Genomic DNA, 20,022 nt, shown 5'->3' on the forward strand with positions numbered 1-20,022 from the left:
AAAAAATCCTGATCTTGGAGCCACTGTATTTTTAATCAATTCGCAGTAATATGCCACTTGGTTGAAACAGGCTGCCTAGAACAGTCTTCTTAGCTATCATAACAAACTATAATAATATATATTTATATAGCTCTTCTCATCACAAAGTGATTTATAAACTATGTACATTCAATACCATTGAAATCCAGCCAGCTCTGGGATTAAAGGAGACAACTAAGCAGTTGACAGCATGTTCAACAGTGTGGGGAGAGAAAATTTATTCAAAGAATATGTGAAGAGTTAGAGGAAGTACTCAAAGTAAAAAAAGCTATGGAATCATTAGTGTCATTTCAGAACAGACAGGATCTCTACTGCTGAGGTCTCATCTGAAAGACTACCTCACAGTATCTGCCTTTACGGATACACAGATAAATGTACCGTACTGGGATCTGAACCTGTGGTTTCAGGGAGTTTAAAATGCTTCAAATCTGATGCTTAGACTACTAACCCACCATCATCATCTTCCTAGTACACCTGAGAAAATTTAAAACTGCAGGACCAACTATATGTTTAAAAAATAAAATCACAAAAGTAGTCCTGAACTCTAGTTATTTGAAATAAATTATGACAATAGCTTTTATACTGAAGAAATATATTTTTATCATAGGTGTTGGCCAACAAATATTACATATGTCATCTTACTAATGGAATGATGAAGCTTTGTGTCAGTTCCAAGAAATAACGTCTAAGAATTACACTTTGGGCTTCTGCAGGACGTTTCTGTTGTACACCCTGTAAGAAGCAACCACAGTAATAATTTATTATTTCAACATATGACAAAAAGATTTCTTAATTACTAAACAATTAGGAGACACACCAAAGACCAGCTTCACACTCCACTGATGTACACCTATTTAAAACAGACTTAAGGCATTGCTGTAGAGAAATCACTAACACTATTAATTGTGTTGCATTTTAATAGTCTTAATATAGATCACAGTGATTTCTGTTTCTTTTTTATTATGTTTTTACATGGTCTCTGTATTTCAAGTTCATCTAGGAAAGGAAACCGAAACACTAGGAGAAAAAAATATTCTGAGAATAACCATAAACCAGTCAAAGCTAGGAAATTTTGAGTTGAGAAAACTCACACAAGAGATTTCTAGGCCAAAGAGGTTTGAAAAAGCATGGACAGACTTTGGTTAATCATCTAAACTCTCTGGATTCTTACCCTAATTTTTTTAAATTCCACCATTCAATTTTATTTATTTATTTATTTTTTTAAAAAAGCACGACTACAACTGCTGACAGGAAAACAAATGCTCCTAGACGACAATGCTTGAATCAGTTCAGGCAGGGCAAAGACATAAGTGTCCAAGTTCATATTTTCAGAGTTTTTTGTTTTAGTCTCTGAGAGTTCTGTCTACATACTTGATGACCCATATATGAAGAAAAAGATCTACCAGCATACAAAACAGTTTAAATAAACAGATCTCCAAGTTTACCTTTTGTAACTGTTTTATGATTTCTTCATCTCTGTTCAAGTATGGCTTATAAGATGTATAAACACCTGGAAGAAAAAAAGAATACAGCCAAAAAAACAACTAGGGTATGCATTTTTAGTAAAGAAAATGGTAAGGCTTATGTTTTTATGATGATCAAGCTTATTACCAGGTTTAGAATCCAAAGTCTTTAGGTTCTTCAGCTTTTTCACTTTCACTTGCTTTGGAACTTCACCTGCCAAAATATTTAAAATCACCACCACCTTAAAAATCTTTTCTTTGGGTGCATGCACAATTAATACGTTGTATAATACAAAATAACACATGTATTTACAAATCCTTATTTTTATTCAGTACATTGCCTAATGACACGAGATATCAGAAGTGTAGGTAAGCATCCCAACTAAAATATATACATGAAAATGTAATAGATAAACTAAGTCTTGCAGACTTTCCATTGAACAAAATTGCATTAAAATAAAAAATATTAAAAATCCTCTATATTGGAGGAAATTAGAAACTGTGGCCATTTGATTCAGAATGATACAAATGGTTAAAAAAAATATTACCCCTATAGCAAGAGGATTGCGTTCTCCATTCATCTCCTAAATTTTAGCCCATCTCCCTTTGATTCCTATAGGGTGCATATCTTCAGTAATAGTGCTTCACAATTTGGTCGATATAATATTAAGGGTTGTCAAGTGTACAGAAATATTATTAGGGAGAGATCCAAGGCCAGTGCATCCTCCCGAGGCTACTACTAATATTTTGTGGAAGATGTTCTCTCCCTTTTCCTCCACACCATGTTGGTGCTCTATGCATAGCACGTAGCAGCCTAGTGCTACTCTGTAGAACCAAAAAATAAAGTCTGACAATGTTGCTATTAGGTTTCGGAGCTCGACACTAGATTTCTAAATGGGCCAGCTAGTGCAGTATTGTAAGTTCTATATGGACACTCTTCATAGACTTTCCCCTATCTTTGCCCAAGAAAAGAGTTAAAGCTGAAGTTTTTAAAATAGGGTCGGGGTAGCTGTTTCTCAGGAACTGCTTGACCAAATGATTACACATCTGCACCACAAACTGTATCCTGGTCCCTGAAATGGCATACTAGTTTTCAAGCTAATCTGACGGTGCACACGGATTTTGAAGAGGTCTGAAAATTTGACTTTAAACAAATCTTTTTGCTACTTTCACTAGGGGGTGGCTATTCATGGCCGTAGGATACTTTAAAACTCTCTATCAAAGTCATCTTTCCTCTCATTTCAAAAAACTTCCCTAGTTCTGGGGAAGACAGTTCCTAGGCCAATAATGACAGTTATACTCCAGAAGGTGGAATACTACTAAATATCTTCCCATGAAAAATGGATTTCATGCTGAAATACTCTGCCTGAAATGATTCCTGCATTCTTGGCCCAGAGCAAAATAATGTATCAATGCAAAGGAGGACACACACATAGCACTTTATGACCTTATTACTGGTTGGCTGAAAATTTCTTTGCTATCCAAAAGATAAGTGGACAGAAATTTCCATTTGTATAAAAATAGTCATACAATGTTAAGAACTATAATGACTTAAAGAGCATATTACAAAACTCTAAGTAATTTAAAAAAATCATGCCAGCAAATGCATAGTTTCTAAAAACAGTGGCACCATTAGCTAGTTTTATGCAGGGTAATTTTCTGTGCAATTTTAATGACTGTTATTCTTAGGGGTTGTCTACACAGAACATTAGCGTGCAGTAAACCCGGGTGTGACTCTACAGCACACTAGCCTGCTGAGCAGTAATGCTCTGTGTGGACACTGCTACAGTGCTTTACTGGTTTTGTATTATGCTTCGAGGTACTCCTGTTTGAAATAGACAAGCTCTTACTGAGTTCTACTTATTCTAAAACAAACCAACATCAGAAACTAACTGAATTTCATGAGTGACACATTAGCAAAAGTTTCAGCTATTATTTTCTTGGCAGAGGTATGAAAACAGAATTGTTTGAGTTTTTAAAGATAAAAACACAGGAGGTAATAAGTATCATTACCTCCTACCTTGAAGACAGAAAAATAGAATGCTAGATGGACTTTACGTTAAGTACCACCCCTAGAATATTTTTGAGAGTTTGAGTTCATTTAACATCCTTAAATTTCATGAGAAACATGGTTAACACGGTTTTGCATAATAAACTCAATCCTGGAAACTGGCTCACAAAGCATTTAGATTAAGTTATCCCTTTATTAGTGTTCAGGACATCACTAAAGGTAAAAAATGAAAAGTAAATATTTTTTACACTTTGAAGCAGAGTTCTGTAGTACAGCTTATGTTTTACCTGGAAGTTTAATCTCTCCTATTCGGACAATGTGTGGCCAGTGCTGGAGTGTTTTAGCAAAAAAAGGGTTTGTCACTCCTAAAATGACAGTAGGCCTAGAAAAAGAAGAACAGAAATTCTTCAATCAAGAGAGCAACAGTTTTTGCCACTCAAATTTAGATATCAAATATTATTCTAACTTGAACTTATTCTTAAGAGTTAGAAATTAAATACCAACACAAAGAAATAATTAACCATATGAAACACTTATTTTTTTTAAACAGCATTTCCCAAAGTCTCAGCTTTCAGAGGATTGCAGAACATACACATCATAGGCTATGTATACACTAGGGATGCAATTTCCCTGCAAGCATACACATACTCAAGCTGGCACAAGTACGTATACGCAAGCATGGGAGTCACCCCCACCATCTGATAGTGTAGATGTAGGATAATTATGAAATTAAAGAATTAAAGTTAGCTTAAGTTTGGTTAAGGAAATATATATGTGTTGTAAAGAAAGGCCCAGACTAGCAAGTAGAAGGAAGGCCTTGAAAATAATGAGAGATAGAGGAACGAAGTAGGGAGGACGCCTGGTTCAAATCATTAATGAAATAAGGGGAAATTTCTAAAAAGAAGGCCTCTGACTGATACAGGTGACTGCAGATTGTTTTAAACCAAACAGAGAATCTGTCTTAAAATGAGCCAACATGGCTCTTCCCCAACCCACACCTCAATGTTAAAGCCTATGTGAACCCAGATGCAATGGGAAAACCGTTGAACAGCATGAGGGAGCCAAGGAAAGGCTTTAGGACAGAGGGCTCCAAAGTGTGGGGAGCACCCCAGTAGGGAGGCGTGGAGGGACTGCCACCTAGCCTCTCCCCACCCCCAGCTCTGCTCCAGTCCCACCCCCAGCCATATCCCCAGCTACTCCGGTCCCCTCACCTGGCCCTGTCCCCAGCCTCGGTGTGGCTCCACACCTGGCTGGGGGCCCGGCATGCCCCCACCATGGCCCAGCTGCAACTCCACTCCTGGTCCTGCGCCAGCCCCCAGCCTCAGCCACTGGCTGTGGCTCCATTCCCGAACTGGGGCCGAGACTGGGGGCAAGGCTAAGAGTGGAAGTTCACCTGGCCACGGGCCCAGCTGCCACCACAGCCTGGCTGTGGCTCCACTCCCATCCGAACCTCGGCCCCTGTCCGCAGTCCCGCTCCCGGCCCGGGGGGGGGGGGGGGGGGGAAGAGAGAGAGCATGGACAGGGGTAAGTGGGGGGGGTGACTCTCAAAAGGTTGAGGACTGCTGCCTTAGAAAGAAAGGAGATTGTAAATTTTATCTGGATTAAGACTGGAAATAAGAGTGAACTGTCTCAAATTGGTTGTTAACTGAAGTCAGTAACTGGCAATGACATCACTTGTTTGTTAAAGGGTATAGAAAGTAAACTCTTAAAGGGTTCATTGCCAATACCTGCCTGATCACGTTGGAGCTGACTAATACAGATCTAAGCACCCTGGGTCTAGCCAGTTTGTAAGTATCTTGATCAAATGCTTATAATGTTTTGTTACTGTTTGGATGTAGAGAACTGTTTATTATTTAGCTTTTTAGGCATATTAAGAGCAATTGTATAAATATCATTTGGCCTTTGGATTTAATAAAGCAATTTATGGTTAAATTAGTATTTGGTGATTTCCGATAGCAATATTCATAATTTCAAATATTAATAATTCCAAGAGTAGACATAACCTTATTTAAAGTCTATACTGTAATAAGACAGCACTCCTGCCAAGTCTCATGTTATACCGATTCTAGCCTAAGTTCTCCTCAGTTGCACTGGTACAACCCTGGAATAACTACCCAAATCTACGGAATTTGTCTGGATTTACATAGATATAACAGCAATTTGATCTTGTGTGTATCTAAAAGTCAAATTGCTACTTCAAGGTTTTACTATGACAAGCAGTTATTACTTTAAAACTTGTGTCAGTCCATGTCCTTTGTCAAATGACCTATTGCTCCTCCAGATGACCAGGAATTTAAGAGGGGAGAAACTTATTAGATCATCTAGCCTATTTCCCTGCTGATGCATGATTGTTTGCTATTAGAAAACACTGTGCTTTCTAAAACTAGACTGAAGAAGTCCCAGGTGTTAGGAGACCATTGCATAATTCAATGTATTTCACTGTTAATAATTTTTTCCTTTTTTGTTTGCACTGTTGTTGTAGCCCTGTTGGTCCCAGTATATAAGAGAGACAAGATTAGTGAGGTAATATCTTTTATCAGACCAATTTTCGTTGGTGAAAGAGAAGTTTTCAAGCTTCTTCTTCAGAGTTCTTCTTCAGGTCTGGTAAAAGTAATTGGAGTGTCACAACTAAATACAATATGGAACAGACTGTTAAGCATAAGGAGTTAACACATGATAAAGTGGGCAACTGACTACTGCAGTCATAGGGCAAAGGTGGGTTAGTGGGTTACAGATTATTGCAGTGAAACAAAACGAGTGGCTCTATTAAGTCTATTATTTTCAGTGTCTAGCCAAGTTATGAATTTAAGCTCCCAAGCTTGTCTTTTGAAGGTGTTTGTGCAGGTTTCCTTTGAGGACTGAGAGGTCAGATGTGGAGTGATCGTTTTGTGATAGGGTATTTTTGTCTTTTTCAAATGAACTCTCACAGAAAAATGGTAAGACAAAAACACGCTATCACTCTTTTTACCCTGGGTGCTGAAGCACTGCATGGAAACTCTATTGTCAGAATTCACCATCTTTAGAACAAGGGACTCTCAGAAATAAAGGCCTTTTCCAGTCTCTAATTTTTTTAATGAAGAAAACCAGAAGAATGCATTTCTCTCTCGTGTACATGAACAGATGATATTTTTAAACATGGGTCACTAAAGTTTAGACGAACACTACTTTGGATTCCATGCGACTGGTTATTCAGTTTGCAATTTATTTGCTAAAAATAAACGGACCACAAATATAGTGTCCAAGTTTGGATGCTTTTCCATTACTGTGTTTTCTGAGAAGGTTTTGTTTTTTTTTTTATTAAAGAAGAAAAAATTTCAGCAGAACAGTCACCAGTTGCTCACGCTTTAAAGGAACCTTGTTCAGAAAATGATCAGTAAGTCTAATGCAAACAATCAATCATTGATTAAGTTGTAATATTTCAATAAAATACTTATTTTGAATATAAATATATGATCTGGTTACCAACATTTGAATATGGATCTGAAGTGCCACAATTTGGTCTAAGAGCAATTATGAAAATTCAAGATTTCAAATGATATTTCCCAAATACTAAAATCCACAAATATGACTGATACATTCACACAGGTTCATTGAGGAAAGCACAAACTTTTTCTTAAATTTTGTCTACACGTGGAAATTTAATGGAATAGCTGTTGTGAAATAAGCTATTATACAATAGCTATTCCAGGATAGACCCTTGTATGGATGCTCTATTCCAAAATTAGTCATTTTATGCAGTAATTATTTTGGAATAAAGTGACTTTTATTCCAGAATATACCAACTCCATGAGGAACTATTCTGGAATAACTATTACAGAATAATTTGTTCTGCTGTACCTACTCTGGGGTCAGTTTCCCCATGCAGACAAGCCCTTACTGAAGAGCAAAGCATCTTTTCTCCTTCAGGATTCAACCCTTTCACCAATCAGGTACACAGACGTCCCACTGACTTCAAGTATGATTCTAAATATGAGATGACTAACATTATGCCACAGGTTTCAGCTCTTCTTTTTCTCTTAAATAGTAGGATTAACCACAATTAAAATAGAATCATATAAACGAAGGGATGGAAGGGACCTCGAGAGACAGAATCAAGTATACCTAAACCATCCCTGACAGATTTTTAAGAACAGGCTGAACAAATGCCTCCAATGATGAGGATTCCACAACCTCCCTTGGAAGCCTGTTCCAGAACTTAATTACCCTTATAGTTAGAAAGTTTTTCCTAATATCTAATCTAAATCTCTCTTGCTGCAGACTAAACCCATTTTCTCTTGTCCTTCCTTCAATGGACATGAAGAACAATTGATCACCATCCTCTTTTTAACAGCCCTTAACATACCTGAAGACTGATCAGGTCCCCCCTCAGTTGTCTTTTCTCAAGACTAAGCATGCTCAGTTTTGTTTTATGTTTTTAACTCTTCTTCATAGATTATGTTTTCTAAACCCTTTATCATATTCCTTGGTCTCCTCAGGACTCTCTCCAATCTGTCCGCATCTTTCTTAGAGAGCAGGGCGTAAAACTGAACAAAATACTTCAGCTCAGGCCTCACCACTACAGAGCTGAGTGGAACAGATACTCCCGTTAATAAACACAGAAGGATATTTGCCTTTTTCACAACTGCATCAAATTGTTGACTCATATTCAATTTGTGATCCAACATAACTGCCAGATCGTTTTCAGCAGTACTAATGCCTAGCGAGTTTATTCCCCATTTTGTATAAAATAGTTAACTATAACCTGCTGTGTCACAACACCAAAAAGAAGGGGTTTTCTTTCCAAAATGTCCAGAACCAAAGTCTCAAAAAATTAGATTTATTCTTTTTCGGTTTCCACTTTAAGCCACTGTTATGGTGCAAGAATGACCTGATCATCAACTTTTACACCTGTAATCAATCTTACTTACGGGGCCTGTGTACGAGTGGTATATTCTTTGAATTCACTGTCATGTATAGTGAAGTAGGGCCTAAAATCACTGCAGTACTTCAAAGGTGAAATACAACTGTGGAACAGAAACATAGAAGGTTAAATAAGTATATACATAAAGATACAATATTTCACTAATAAATGTCAAATTTCTAGAGCTTCATTAGATGCTATTCAATATTCTTCTTAAATCAACAGAACTTGAACTGTAAGGATGCTCTATCATATTTACCTAACAAGTGCCAGAACAGTATCTGAAGATTCAGAAGGTGATGGTGCCATAACAACAACCGGTTCTCCTAATAACACTAGTTCCCAAAGCATCTGAATGTGAAAGAATACTGGACAGAAACATCTGCAAACAGATTTATAGAAAGAGCATATAAACACTTTCAATATACTTATCACCAGAATGAATACAAATTCCAGTTAAAAGGACAGAACTAGATAAAGGACGTTTAAAAACTATAGTAAACATTTTACCTGCTTTTCAAGTTATTAGAACAGTTTTCCCATAAATAAATATTCAATTACACCTCTACCTCGATATAATGCGACCCGATATAACACGAATTCGGATATAACGTGGTAAAGCAGTGCTCCGGGTGGGCGGGCTGCGCACTCCAGTGGATCAAAGCAAGTTCAATATAACGTGGTTTCAGCTATAACGCGGTAAGATTTTTTGGCTCCCGAGGACAGCATTATATCGAGGTAGAGGTGTATATAGACCTTGCTACTTATTGTAGTTACTTTCAACCAGTGTTAGATGTACTTTCCTTAAGTCATCTTAATGCAAACAATGCCTTAACAACTATTTGCAAAGATGCTGCTAAAATTAGTTGGTTAACTAGAGAGTCATGTTTCATGAAGCTCCTTTTGAATATTCACAAATCACACTCAGGCCAATACTACTGAAAAATAAGGCCAAATTCTTACCTGAAAAGATCCACTTCATGAACAGTAGGTAAAGCAATGGAGATTTGTGTGTCTTCCTGAAAGGCAGAAAATTAACTTTTTAGTCAGTATAAAACAATTTAAAGTATTGAATAAAAGTTGCCCTCAAATGTTTACAGACAGTGGGCCAAAACTGAAAAGCAGGATATGACTGTGTCACATCCATATTAGTTATTGACCTGTGCCAAGGATAAAGTAAATATCCATTAAGTTTGTTGCAATTGTCAAGTTTTAGCCCAGGGATGATACCAAACGTTTAAGACATTTCAGCCCATGAGATTTAGGAGAAAATATAAACCAGGGGGTTATCATATCCATGGCTTCTGTGACCAAATATGGAACTTTTAGGGGTTTGTCCCCTAAACAGTAATTTTTGAGTCAGCTCCCCAATAGCCAAATGCTGAGGAAGCTGCACTCCACCTGCCCGCATCCTGAAATCAATGTGAAGAAATTTGACTTATTTAAAGGAACCTTGCTCCAGAGCCTGCAGTTGCTTTTGAGTAGTTTCCAGGGGAAGTTTAAGGCAATGGTTAAAGCAACGATGGTTTTGTCTTTGAGCCTTAAATGGTTTTTCACTTGGTAACCTCTCTCTATGGGTGTCAACTGTAAAGGTATCAACTAAGCTGCTTGAACTAACAGCCCTCTGATGTTTTAGGGTTCAACCCAGACCAGTAAGGGGTTGTGACACCACCTGCCCAGCAACTCTGGGTGCCTTAAATGCTACACTGCTGTGGCTCTCAGCCTTGATGCCAACAGCCAGCATACAAGCATCCAGATCACACCCTGATTTCCACTGCCTTGTTCTTTTTGAAAAGTAACCACGCCACTCTTCCAATCCAAAATTTTCCCAAAATCCTCTGCCAATTAGACAGATTAGAATCTGCTGGGATTCCCAGAATTGTGAGTTACCGTGTTACCCCTCTTAGCCTGAGCAAATAAGAGTTTTGCTACTGCTAAATTGCGTGGCAATTCCCTGACACACCAGCTTGTGTGCCTTGCCAGCAAACTCTTCAGGACTCTTCCTGTCCAAACCTTGCCTTACAGGTAACAAATAGTGAAAAGCCCTCTCCTGGAACACTCACAGAAGTAATTAAATTAATTGTTCCTTTAAAGAGACAATACACTGCAGCTCATTAATTTAACCAGGGTTTGACAAACACTCTTATTTCAATCACAGCACTGAATTGTTTTATAGCAAAAATAAAACAAGTTTATTAAACAAGAAGTCATTGGTTTAAGTCATACCAAGTATAAGGAGTAAAGATAGCAATGGTTACAAACAAAAGTAAAAGTATGCTTTTACGAGTACATAAGAACTGCCATACTAGGTCAAACCAAAGGTCTATCTAGCCCAGTATCCCGTCTTCCGACAGTGGCCAATGCCAGGTGCTTCAGAGAGAATGAACAGAACAGGTAATCAAGTGATCCATCCCCTGCTGCCCAGCCTCCGGCAAACAGAGGCTAGGGACACCATCCCTGCCCATTCTGGCTAATAGCCATTGATGGACCTATCCTCCATGAATTTATCCAGTTCTTTTTTGAACCCTGTAATAGTCTTGGCCTTCACAACATCCTCTGGCAAAGCGTTCCACAGGTTGACGGTGTAACATAGGCAAGGATTATCATTTGCTTAAGTATGTTTTTCGCCTATATTCAGTCCCAGTGACTTCAACCCTTTGGTTGAAGGACTCAGTGTTCTGTGACTTCAAGGGCTCTCTCCCCTTGAATCCCCCAAGTGATGGATAACTCAAATGACTTTTTTGCCCTTCTTATATCAGCTCAAAGTTTATTATCTCTGTTTCAAGAGCCAGGAAGGCTTCTTGCTATTCTTCCCCTTCCCCTGCTGATTTGTACGTAAACAGAGCTTCCATTGTTTTGATTCCACACTGCTTAATTTTCACTTGAGACAGGTAGATAGTTGCCTTCCCTCCTGTTTCTCCCTTTGTTTGGTCACAGACTTTAAAGCACAATATCAGTTAGTATCCACAGTTCCTCAGTGTTATACATACATCCCACAATGATATTAATCATCAGTGTGTCACAGACTTTCATAGAAGACCTTACACGCTACACTTTGTATACAGTGTTACCGTATTATAAATCAGTTGATCAACTGCTTATCATTTGATGCTCTGACAATAAACCTTTTAAATATATTATTTGAAGAGTAAGCCCACACCAAGCTTCTCTTTCCTGCTTGCAGGTAGAGCCATGCTGTCTTCTCCCCTACTTGTTAGATTGATAGTTTTGTTTACCTTAGATGTAAATGTGCCTTCATTGTATCTGCCTGACAACCAGGCTGATCATAGAAGCAAATACATATTCCTTTGCCTAAGGCAGACTGAGCTTATGCACTGCTTGCCAAACACATTAAGAAGATAATTCTAGCACATATTTATAACTCTCTGTACACACCCCTACATACATCACACAAGAATATTAATGATCAGTGAGTTATTAATCTTCCAGTAATATATTACATGCCACCTTTTAGGTATCTATCAGGACTCAGATGTAATGAGTATGTCAGGCCTGACAGGAGATGCTGACACAGAGTAGTGAACCACCACTGGGCCTCTGTATCATAAACCCCTTGATCAAAAAAGGGGCCGCTGGCAGGATATTTTCTGGAAGGAGTTTTCAACCTTGGAACTTGCTCCTTGGTCTAAGAGAGCCTGCACTTGATTGCCATCAGGACACAATTAGGGTACGTCTATACTAAGGCCTGGTCTACACTAACCCCCCCACTTCGGACTAAGGTACGCAAATTCAGCTACGTTAATAACGTAGCTGAATTCGAAGTACCTTAGTCCGAAGTTACCGCGGTCCAGACGCGGCAGGAAGGCTCCCCCGTCGATGCTGTGTACTCCGCTCGCCGAGCTGGAGTACCAGCGTCGAAGGCGAGCACTTCCGGGATCGATCCGGGGCACTTCCGGGATCGATCCGGGATCGATTTATCGCGTCTTAACCAGACGCGATAAATCGAACTCAGAAAACCGATTGCTTACATCCGGACCCGGATGTAAGTGAAGACGTACCCTTACCTCCGGGTCCGGCGGTAAGCAATCGATCTTCTGGGATCGATTTATCGCGTCTTGACTAGACGCGATAAATCGATCCCGGAAGTGCTCGCCATCGACGCCGGTACTCCTGCTCTGCGAGAGGAGTACGCGCAGTCGACGGGGGAGCCTGCCTGCCGCATCTGGACCCGTGGTAAGTTCGAACTAAGGTACTTCGACTTCAGCTATGTTATTCACGTAGCTGAAGTTGCGTATCTTAGTTCGAAGTGGGGGTTAGTATGGACCAGCCCTTAGAGAAGGGGCACAGGAAGAAAATATACTCCTGAGTTTTTATGGAGGGGTTTAAAATAGTAGAATTACAGATGATTTTATTGGCATTGAATTCTCAAACTGTTAGATAAGTAGCCATATTCAGTGTTTTGTTTTGCTTATTGCAATTGCCATAAGCACCTAGAATTGGGAAAGGGTTATCTAATTTATTAATTAATAAATAATAATACCTATCTTTTGTATACTACTTATCAGCAGCAGATCGCAAAGTGCTTCACAATCTATAGCGTATTTACCCTCACAACAGTCCCGTAAAGTAGGGAAGTATTATTAGTTCCAATTTTTACAGATAGGGAACTGAGGCACAGAGAGGCTAACTGACTTGCCCAAGGTCACACAGGAAGTCTCTGGCAGAGCAGAGAACTGAATCCAGGTCTCTCAAATCCCAGGCTAGTGCCCTAACCATTAGCTCATCCACAACAAATTCCATGACTCCTCTGTGACCTTTTACAAATTGGTACCTACTAATCGGATTTTACCACTGTGACAAAACCACCACTCCCTTTATAAGCCACTGAAAATGAAAATAGTATATAGGGAAAGTGTCCTTACTTCTTGGTTTATGGCACTGTCACGGAGTCACAGGGTCTGGTCTATGCCCCAGCTGGTTACACTGGTCTACAATTTTTGAGAAGTCATCTGCTTCAGAGATAAAATGTGCTATTTATTATGTATTTTGATGTGCTGAATTCAAATATGACAATTAAAACAACTGATTGGCTACTGTTTCTAAGATATTTAAGTTTTTACATTTTATGTCTATGTATATTGTGTAGATAGTAGAGTTTTAATCATAAATTGTAAACCTAGGTCTTTTCATGTGTTTATGGTTGCTTTACATGATAATATTTCACCTGTCCTGTTTATGTAACACTTTAAAAATCAGCAAAAGGGTTATATAAATAAAATTTATTATGAAACAAAAGGCAAAAAACTATTACGTACATAGTTTAGTCCTATTCAGTGTCTACTCGGCGCTTCTTGGCTTGTCTCTTGTATTCATTAAACGGAGCATCTCTTGTCACTGTCCAGCAATAGTCTGCAAGCATTGATGGGCTCCATTTGCCCTGATAGCGTTTCTCCATTGTTGCAATGTCCTGGTGAAATCGCTCGCCGTGCTCGCTGCTCACTGCTCCGCAGTTCGGTGGAAAAAAATCTAGATGAGAGTGCAAAAAATGTATCTTTAGTGACATGTTGCAACCAAGGCTTTTGTATGCCTTGAGGAGGTTTTCCACCAACAACCTGTAGTTGTCTGCCTTGTTGTTTCCGAGAAAATTTATTGCCACTAACTGGAAGGCTTTCCATACCGTCTTTTCCTTGCCATGCAGTGCATGGTCAAATGCATCTTCTCGAAGATGTTCACGAATCTGAGGACCAACAAAGACACCTTCCTTTATCTTAGCTTCACTTAACCTTGGAAATTTTCCACGGAGGTACTTGAAAGCTGCTTGTGTTTTGTCAATGGCCTTGACAAAGTTCTTCATCAGAGCCAGCTTGATGTGTAAGGGTGGTAACAAAATCTTCCTTAATTCAACAAGTGGTGGATGCTGAACACTTTTCCTCCCAGGCTCCAATGACTGTCGCAGTGGCCAATCTTTCTTGATGTAGTGGGAATCTCTTGCACGACTATCCCATTCGCAGAGAAAACAGCAGTACTTTGTGTATCCAGTCTGCAGACCAAGCAAGAGAGCAACAACCTTCAAATCGCCACAAAGCTGCCACTGATGTTGGTCATAGTTTATGCACCTCAAAAGTTGTTTCATGTTATCATAGGTTTCCTTCATATGGACTGCATGACCAACTGGAATTGATGGCAAAACATTGCCATTATGCAGTAAAACAGCTTTAAGACTCGTCTTCAATGAATCAATGAACAGACTCCACTCATCTGGATCGTGAACGATGTTGAGGGCTGCCATCACACCCTCGATGTTGTTGCAGGCTACAAGATCACCTTCCATGAAGAAGAATGGGACAAGATCCTTTTGACGGTCACGGAACATGGAAACCCTAACGTCACCTGCCAGGAGATTCCACTGCTGTAGTCTGGAGCCCAACAGCTCTGCCTTACTCTTGGGTAGTTCCAAATCCCTGACAAGGTCATTCAGTTCACCTTGTGTTATGAGGTGTGGTTCAGAGGAGGAGGATGGGAGAAAATGTGGGTCCTGTGACATTGATGGTTCAGGACCAGAAGTTTCATCCTCTTCCTCTTCCTCGTCTGACTCAAGTGAGAATGATTCTGGTGCATCAGGAACCGGCAGTCCTTCTCCGTGGGGTACTGGGCGTATAGCTGATGGAATGTTTGGATAATGCACAGTCCACTTTTTCCTTCTTTGACACACCTTTCCCAACTGGAGGCACCATGCAGAAGTAACAATTGCTGGTATAATCTGTTGGCTCTCTCCAAATCATTGGCACTGCAAAAGGCCTAGATTTCCTTTTCCTGTTCAACCACTGGTGAAGATTTGTTGCACAAGTGTTGCAGCATATGTGTGGGGCACACCTCCTGTCCTGATCTCCAATTTTGCAGCCAAAATAAAGGTGATAGGCTTTCTTAACCATAGTGGTTATACTGCGCTTTTGTGATGCAAAAGTCACTTCACCACAAACATAGCAGAAGTTATCTGCACTGTTCACACAAGTACGAGGCATCTCTGCTCACTTTGGCTAAACAGAAATGTGTCCCTTTGCAAAATCAAACACTGACAAATAAGAGAGCACGACACTGTATGATTTCTAGAGCTGATATAGGGCAATTTGTTCAGCAGAGTGATGTAAGCTTCGTTCTGATTGCATCATCCATGACTTCTAGGAATAACATGATGCAATTCATATCATGTATGACGCAATACCAGCTTCAGATTGCATCATTCATTGTTTTGCCTAAAAAGCAAGTACTGTCCAAACCCAGTCATAGATTTATTCCTAGATCCAGTCAAAGATGTATTTTAGTCATTTCTGGTTTAAATTGAGATCCCTTCCCTTTATAACTCACTTATCCTCCGCCATTCCCAAGTCAAGGGTCGTATATACTGACCCAATAGCATATCTTGAAAGCTAGAGCCAATCAACAATTTTAAGCATCATTTTCATTCTCAGTGACCCAGAATTAGTAAAGTTTGACTACATTTATTTCAGAAGCATTTTGGCTGTAGAACAGTGTTATCAGTCTCCTAGGAGTGACTCCTTGGTGTGCCGGACCCCAAGGGCCCACACAGTTCCATATGGGCAGGCCTGTGGCCTCTAAGAGTGGGCCTTCAGCACCAGCATCCCCATCTCTCACTCATGGCTCACTGCAGCAAATCCAGCCAAACCAGTCTTGCAGGAGGCTTGTACTGTGCCTCTTCAGAGCGTCACGCTCTCAATGCGACAGTCAACCTTTTTAAAAGGAGGTAACCATTTATTCGTTACCTGGCACACAGCATCGCAATCCTTAGGTTAGCACAGAGAAATGAAGGTTGAAGTAGTTCATTCTGGTTAGCCCAGAGTCCCAGCCACACTATAGTGAACCCCTTGTTCAGGTGCTGTTTCTCTCTCAGTCTGACTTCCTTTGCCAGTTTCCAGGTGAGAGCCCAGATTCATTGTAGAAGCCAACCCTTTATCCCCTAACCTTACACATCCAAGTCCTTTGTTCTCGAACTGGGGTCTGTGCCCAGCTTCCCTGCTGAGAGTCAGGGAAATCCATCTCTCTCTCCGTCATTGGTTGCTAGGTGTCAATGTCCTGGTGACTGGATTTTCCATTGTCTTCTTGAATTTTCCACTGATATGGAGTTGGCCTTGGCCAGTCCTTTTTAAATGACCCATTCAGGCTCCAGACAGCTTGGTGACATACCTCTACCTCTAAGCCTGCCCTGAGAGCAGACTTAGTCCTCCCCACCTTCAGGGGAAACTGAGGCTTACATAGGACTCACAAAAATACTACAGAAAATTCCCTTTTCATCACAGGCCCACTCTAAAATTGTTGCATAACCCACCCAGAAACTGTTTGTATAGACATTTCTCAAACTATTCAATAACTATTCAGGCAAACAATGCTTCATGGAAACATCTCTTAAGCCACCATATCACATTTGAGTAATATGTTCTCTCAAGTACAGCTGCCTTTTTGCTAGGCCCCAGCACCACAAAATTAAATGGCCTGTGTGGCTATGCAACCCCGAGCATGAGATGTGAAACACAGTGTCAAAAGCCTTTAAGGAAAACAGACTTGTTGAGCTCCTTCAGATATGTATTGTGCACCTTGAGGAAACCTAAGAGCATAAAAAAAATCAGGGGACTGCAGTGAAAGGATGGTCTGCAAAGATATTGAAAGGGACATACTAAAGCATTCCATCGTGCTTCTCACAGGGAACACATTACACTGTGCTCCAATATCAGCATCAACTTTCAATTTGCTGTCCAGATGCAAGTCAATGTGTTTAGCCTTCAGTAACTTGGGGCCTAACTATAATCAATAATGCCTCTTTTTGAGTGACAGCATAGTATTATTGATTTTTCATCATTTATTTTAATAAGATTGTTTCTACATGTACCCCTTTTAGAAAACAAAAATAAATAATTTAGAATGGACAGTGCTTTAAGATCAAGCTCATTAAAATTTGTACAGACAAAGAAGCCATCTCAAACTGCTTTCACTTACTCATCCAAAAAAGCAAGAAAACGGATATGTTGCGTATATCAGCATTAAAATACTATAATTCACACATCTAGAATACACCAAGATAGTAATTTAAAACTGAAAGATAGAGATTTCAGTGGTCTGTACTATAGCAGTATCTGATATCTACCTGGTGTGTGAACTGTACTATGTGGGTTGTTCCAGGCTTGTCATGACATGTTGGAATCCGCACCTTAGGAGGAAAAAAAAAGTAATTAGCTTTCCTTATGTCCAACTAATTTAAGCTTAGAATACCAAGTATGAGACAACATTTTAGGCAGTGCTCATAGCACTGCCTATTATTAAGGTTGCCTGACATTTCCCATTACAAGACCCTGTTTTCAGTTTCTTATAACTTTGTCAAATTTTAACTATTTGGGCTGAAGTTTTCCATGCAGGCTGTCTGCCTCAGGCTGAACTTTTTGGAAAATAATAAATAAGCGGGTACTACTTCGAAGAGTGATACTTAACTCCCCCCGACAATATTGAAAATCTAGCTAGACAGCACAGCTACAAGAACTATATTTATGTTAAAGAATCCTACACAATATTACATGACTAAACATTTTTAAAAATAAGAGTGTGATTGGTTTGTTTTACCAGAGGCAAACTGAAAGTTTCATTTTAATAGAAAAAATCCTAATGCAAACAGAGAGCTCAGAACCTGTGGCATTTTAGAAGTTAGGAAAGAAATATCCTACATAGGTTTTACACTTCTCAGTTTAAAATGGTAGTTACCATTGAGAATGTGTCTCTCAAAACCTCAGACTTCTTTGTAAATATTGGTTGAAACCAAAACAAATTGAAAAATGTTTATGTAGTTCCTGACCTCACAACCTGCAGCTGTTAGTATTGCAACCCTAAATCATATCTCATCGGAAACCAGTGGTGTGGAGGCTCAGGAGTGCAGACTGAAACAGAGCTAGTAATTGCCTAAGCATAGTGGTGGGGGGGGGGGGGGGGGGAGCCATGATACAGCTGAAAGTACCAGTAGCAGCCTCCCACACTTTCCAAGTAACTACATGCCAAAAAATAAAGCCATTATAAAAGAGCATTCTGTTTTCTTTTATCTGAGAATTAAATATTCAGAATTTAGAAAAACAGAAGATATCCCAAAATAAGGCAGATCCAATTCTTGCCAATTAGAAGTTATAATAAAAACAGAACACTGCTTTATTAGTAAGAACAGTTTATTCTTTCAGAATTGTCTCTCACAGATCTCCATCTTTGGGAATGCACAGGCCCTCTGGCCACAGGCCTGGAACCATTTGCTAACAGCAACTCTGCAGTCACAAACTCTGCATGCATGAAATCCATTCAAGGCTATGAAGGAATGTGGCTCCCAAATGCTTCAGTTCCTATCCCCATCCAACCACTGCAGTTGCTATGGTTTAGTTTAGTGTGTACTAGCTTAAGCTTTTTTAATTGTTTTTTTAATTGTTTTGTATTCAATATTAGGGGTAGGGATAGTTTTTAAGTTGCTTAATTTCTTGGACTGCCAGGCCCCATATATTGACTGATTTGCAGATTTGTAAAATATTGTAAAACTATTAGGACAAGCCAGATTTTCCTCCAGTTTCCATCAGTGTATCTCCACTGACTTGAATGGCGTTATATTCATATAGTAGAAAATTTAGCCCTAAATATTTTAAAGTTTTCTCCAATGTGCCAGTATATTTTGGCACGTCAATGAAATCACTATGAAAACCTCTTGGAAAGTATATTCTGGAGGAAAGGTGTTGAAACAGCAGTTAGCTAGCTGCTGAGGACTGGAAATTTTTTTTTGAAACATTTGTTTTGAACCTCTATGTAAAATATTAGTGATTAAAATTATAAATATCTATTTTAATATATTTTCAAAAGGCTCCAGGACATTTACTCTGAATCCTCCCAATCTTAACTATGAAAACAAGGCAGAATACACTGAATATATACAGTCAATGGGGGAGGGGGAAACCCGGTAAAAAGCCATTCATTTACCTTCATTATAATGCCCATAATAGGCAAATTTAGTGTTTTCCCTGGGACTGGTGGTGGCCAATGATCAACATCACTACAAACTGAAAAACAGAGTCAAATAGGTACAGTATGCTGTATATCTAGTTATATATATCCCATACTCCTAGAAATTCAAATTACTTGTACACATACTGAACAATTTAAGTTTTAAATTAACATTTGTCCCCAACAACATCACTCCCCTGAGAACTTTTCACTTAGTCATCTACTTTGTATGCCTCACATTCTGAACACATCTTATTGCATACCATAGACAAGTTCAATGGTGCATGTTATTCTAATATAAGGTATTGTAAATTATTCATTGGTCCAATAAGAAGGTATCACTTTGTCTTCTTTTCCTTTTATTTATATTACAGTAGCAGCCAGAGGCCACAATTAGGATCAGGACTCCATTGTATTAGGTAAGTACAACTACATAGCAAGAGAAAGTAAAAGGAACACATGGTTATACAGATTAGCCATGAGCACAGTTTGCAACTAAATTTTTTAAAGATAAACAATAAATATTAGTGATATGTCAATGATAAAGCCATGTGGCTAGACAGCTTACAGGTTTTCTAGAATTTGTAGTTGTGAATACTGTTCACTAGTTCAGAAGG

At 39.2% G+C, this 20,022-nt stretch overlaps 1 protein-coding gene across 1 annotated transcript in view; it reads right to left on the bottom strand.

The window, feature by feature from the left end:
• The window catches only part of DENND6A (DENN domain containing 6A), a 40,184-nt gene that overhangs the window by 5,418 nt on the left and 14,744 nt on the right, over positions 1 to 20,022 (bottom strand). Inside the window, exons 7-15 of the mRNA XM_065407859.1 lie at positions 19,382 to 19,461; positions 17,532 to 17,594; positions 9,377 to 9,432; positions 8,673 to 8,795; positions 8,421 to 8,516; positions 3,801 to 3,895; positions 1,651 to 1,716; positions 1,485 to 1,549; positions 682 to 771 (exon numbers count right to left, since the gene is read on the bottom strand). Of these exons, the coding sequence (XP_065263931.1) occupies positions 682 to 771; positions 1,485 to 1,549; positions 1,651 to 1,716; positions 3,801 to 3,895; positions 8,421 to 8,516; positions 8,673 to 8,795; positions 9,377 to 9,432; positions 17,532 to 17,594; positions 19,382 to 19,461 (734 nt within the window). The remainder of the gene's footprint in view (positions 1 to 681; positions 772 to 1,484; positions 1,550 to 1,650; positions 1,717 to 3,800; positions 3,896 to 8,420; positions 8,517 to 8,672; positions 8,796 to 9,376; positions 9,433 to 17,531; positions 17,595 to 19,381; positions 19,462 to 20,022) is intronic.

This window comes from Emys orbicularis, chromosome 7, assembly GCF_028017835.1.
Source record: "Emys orbicularis isolate rEmyOrb1 chromosome 7, rEmyOrb1.hap1, whole genome shotgun sequence".
NCBI lineage: Eukaryota > Metazoa > Chordata > Testudines > Emydidae > Emys > Emys orbicularis.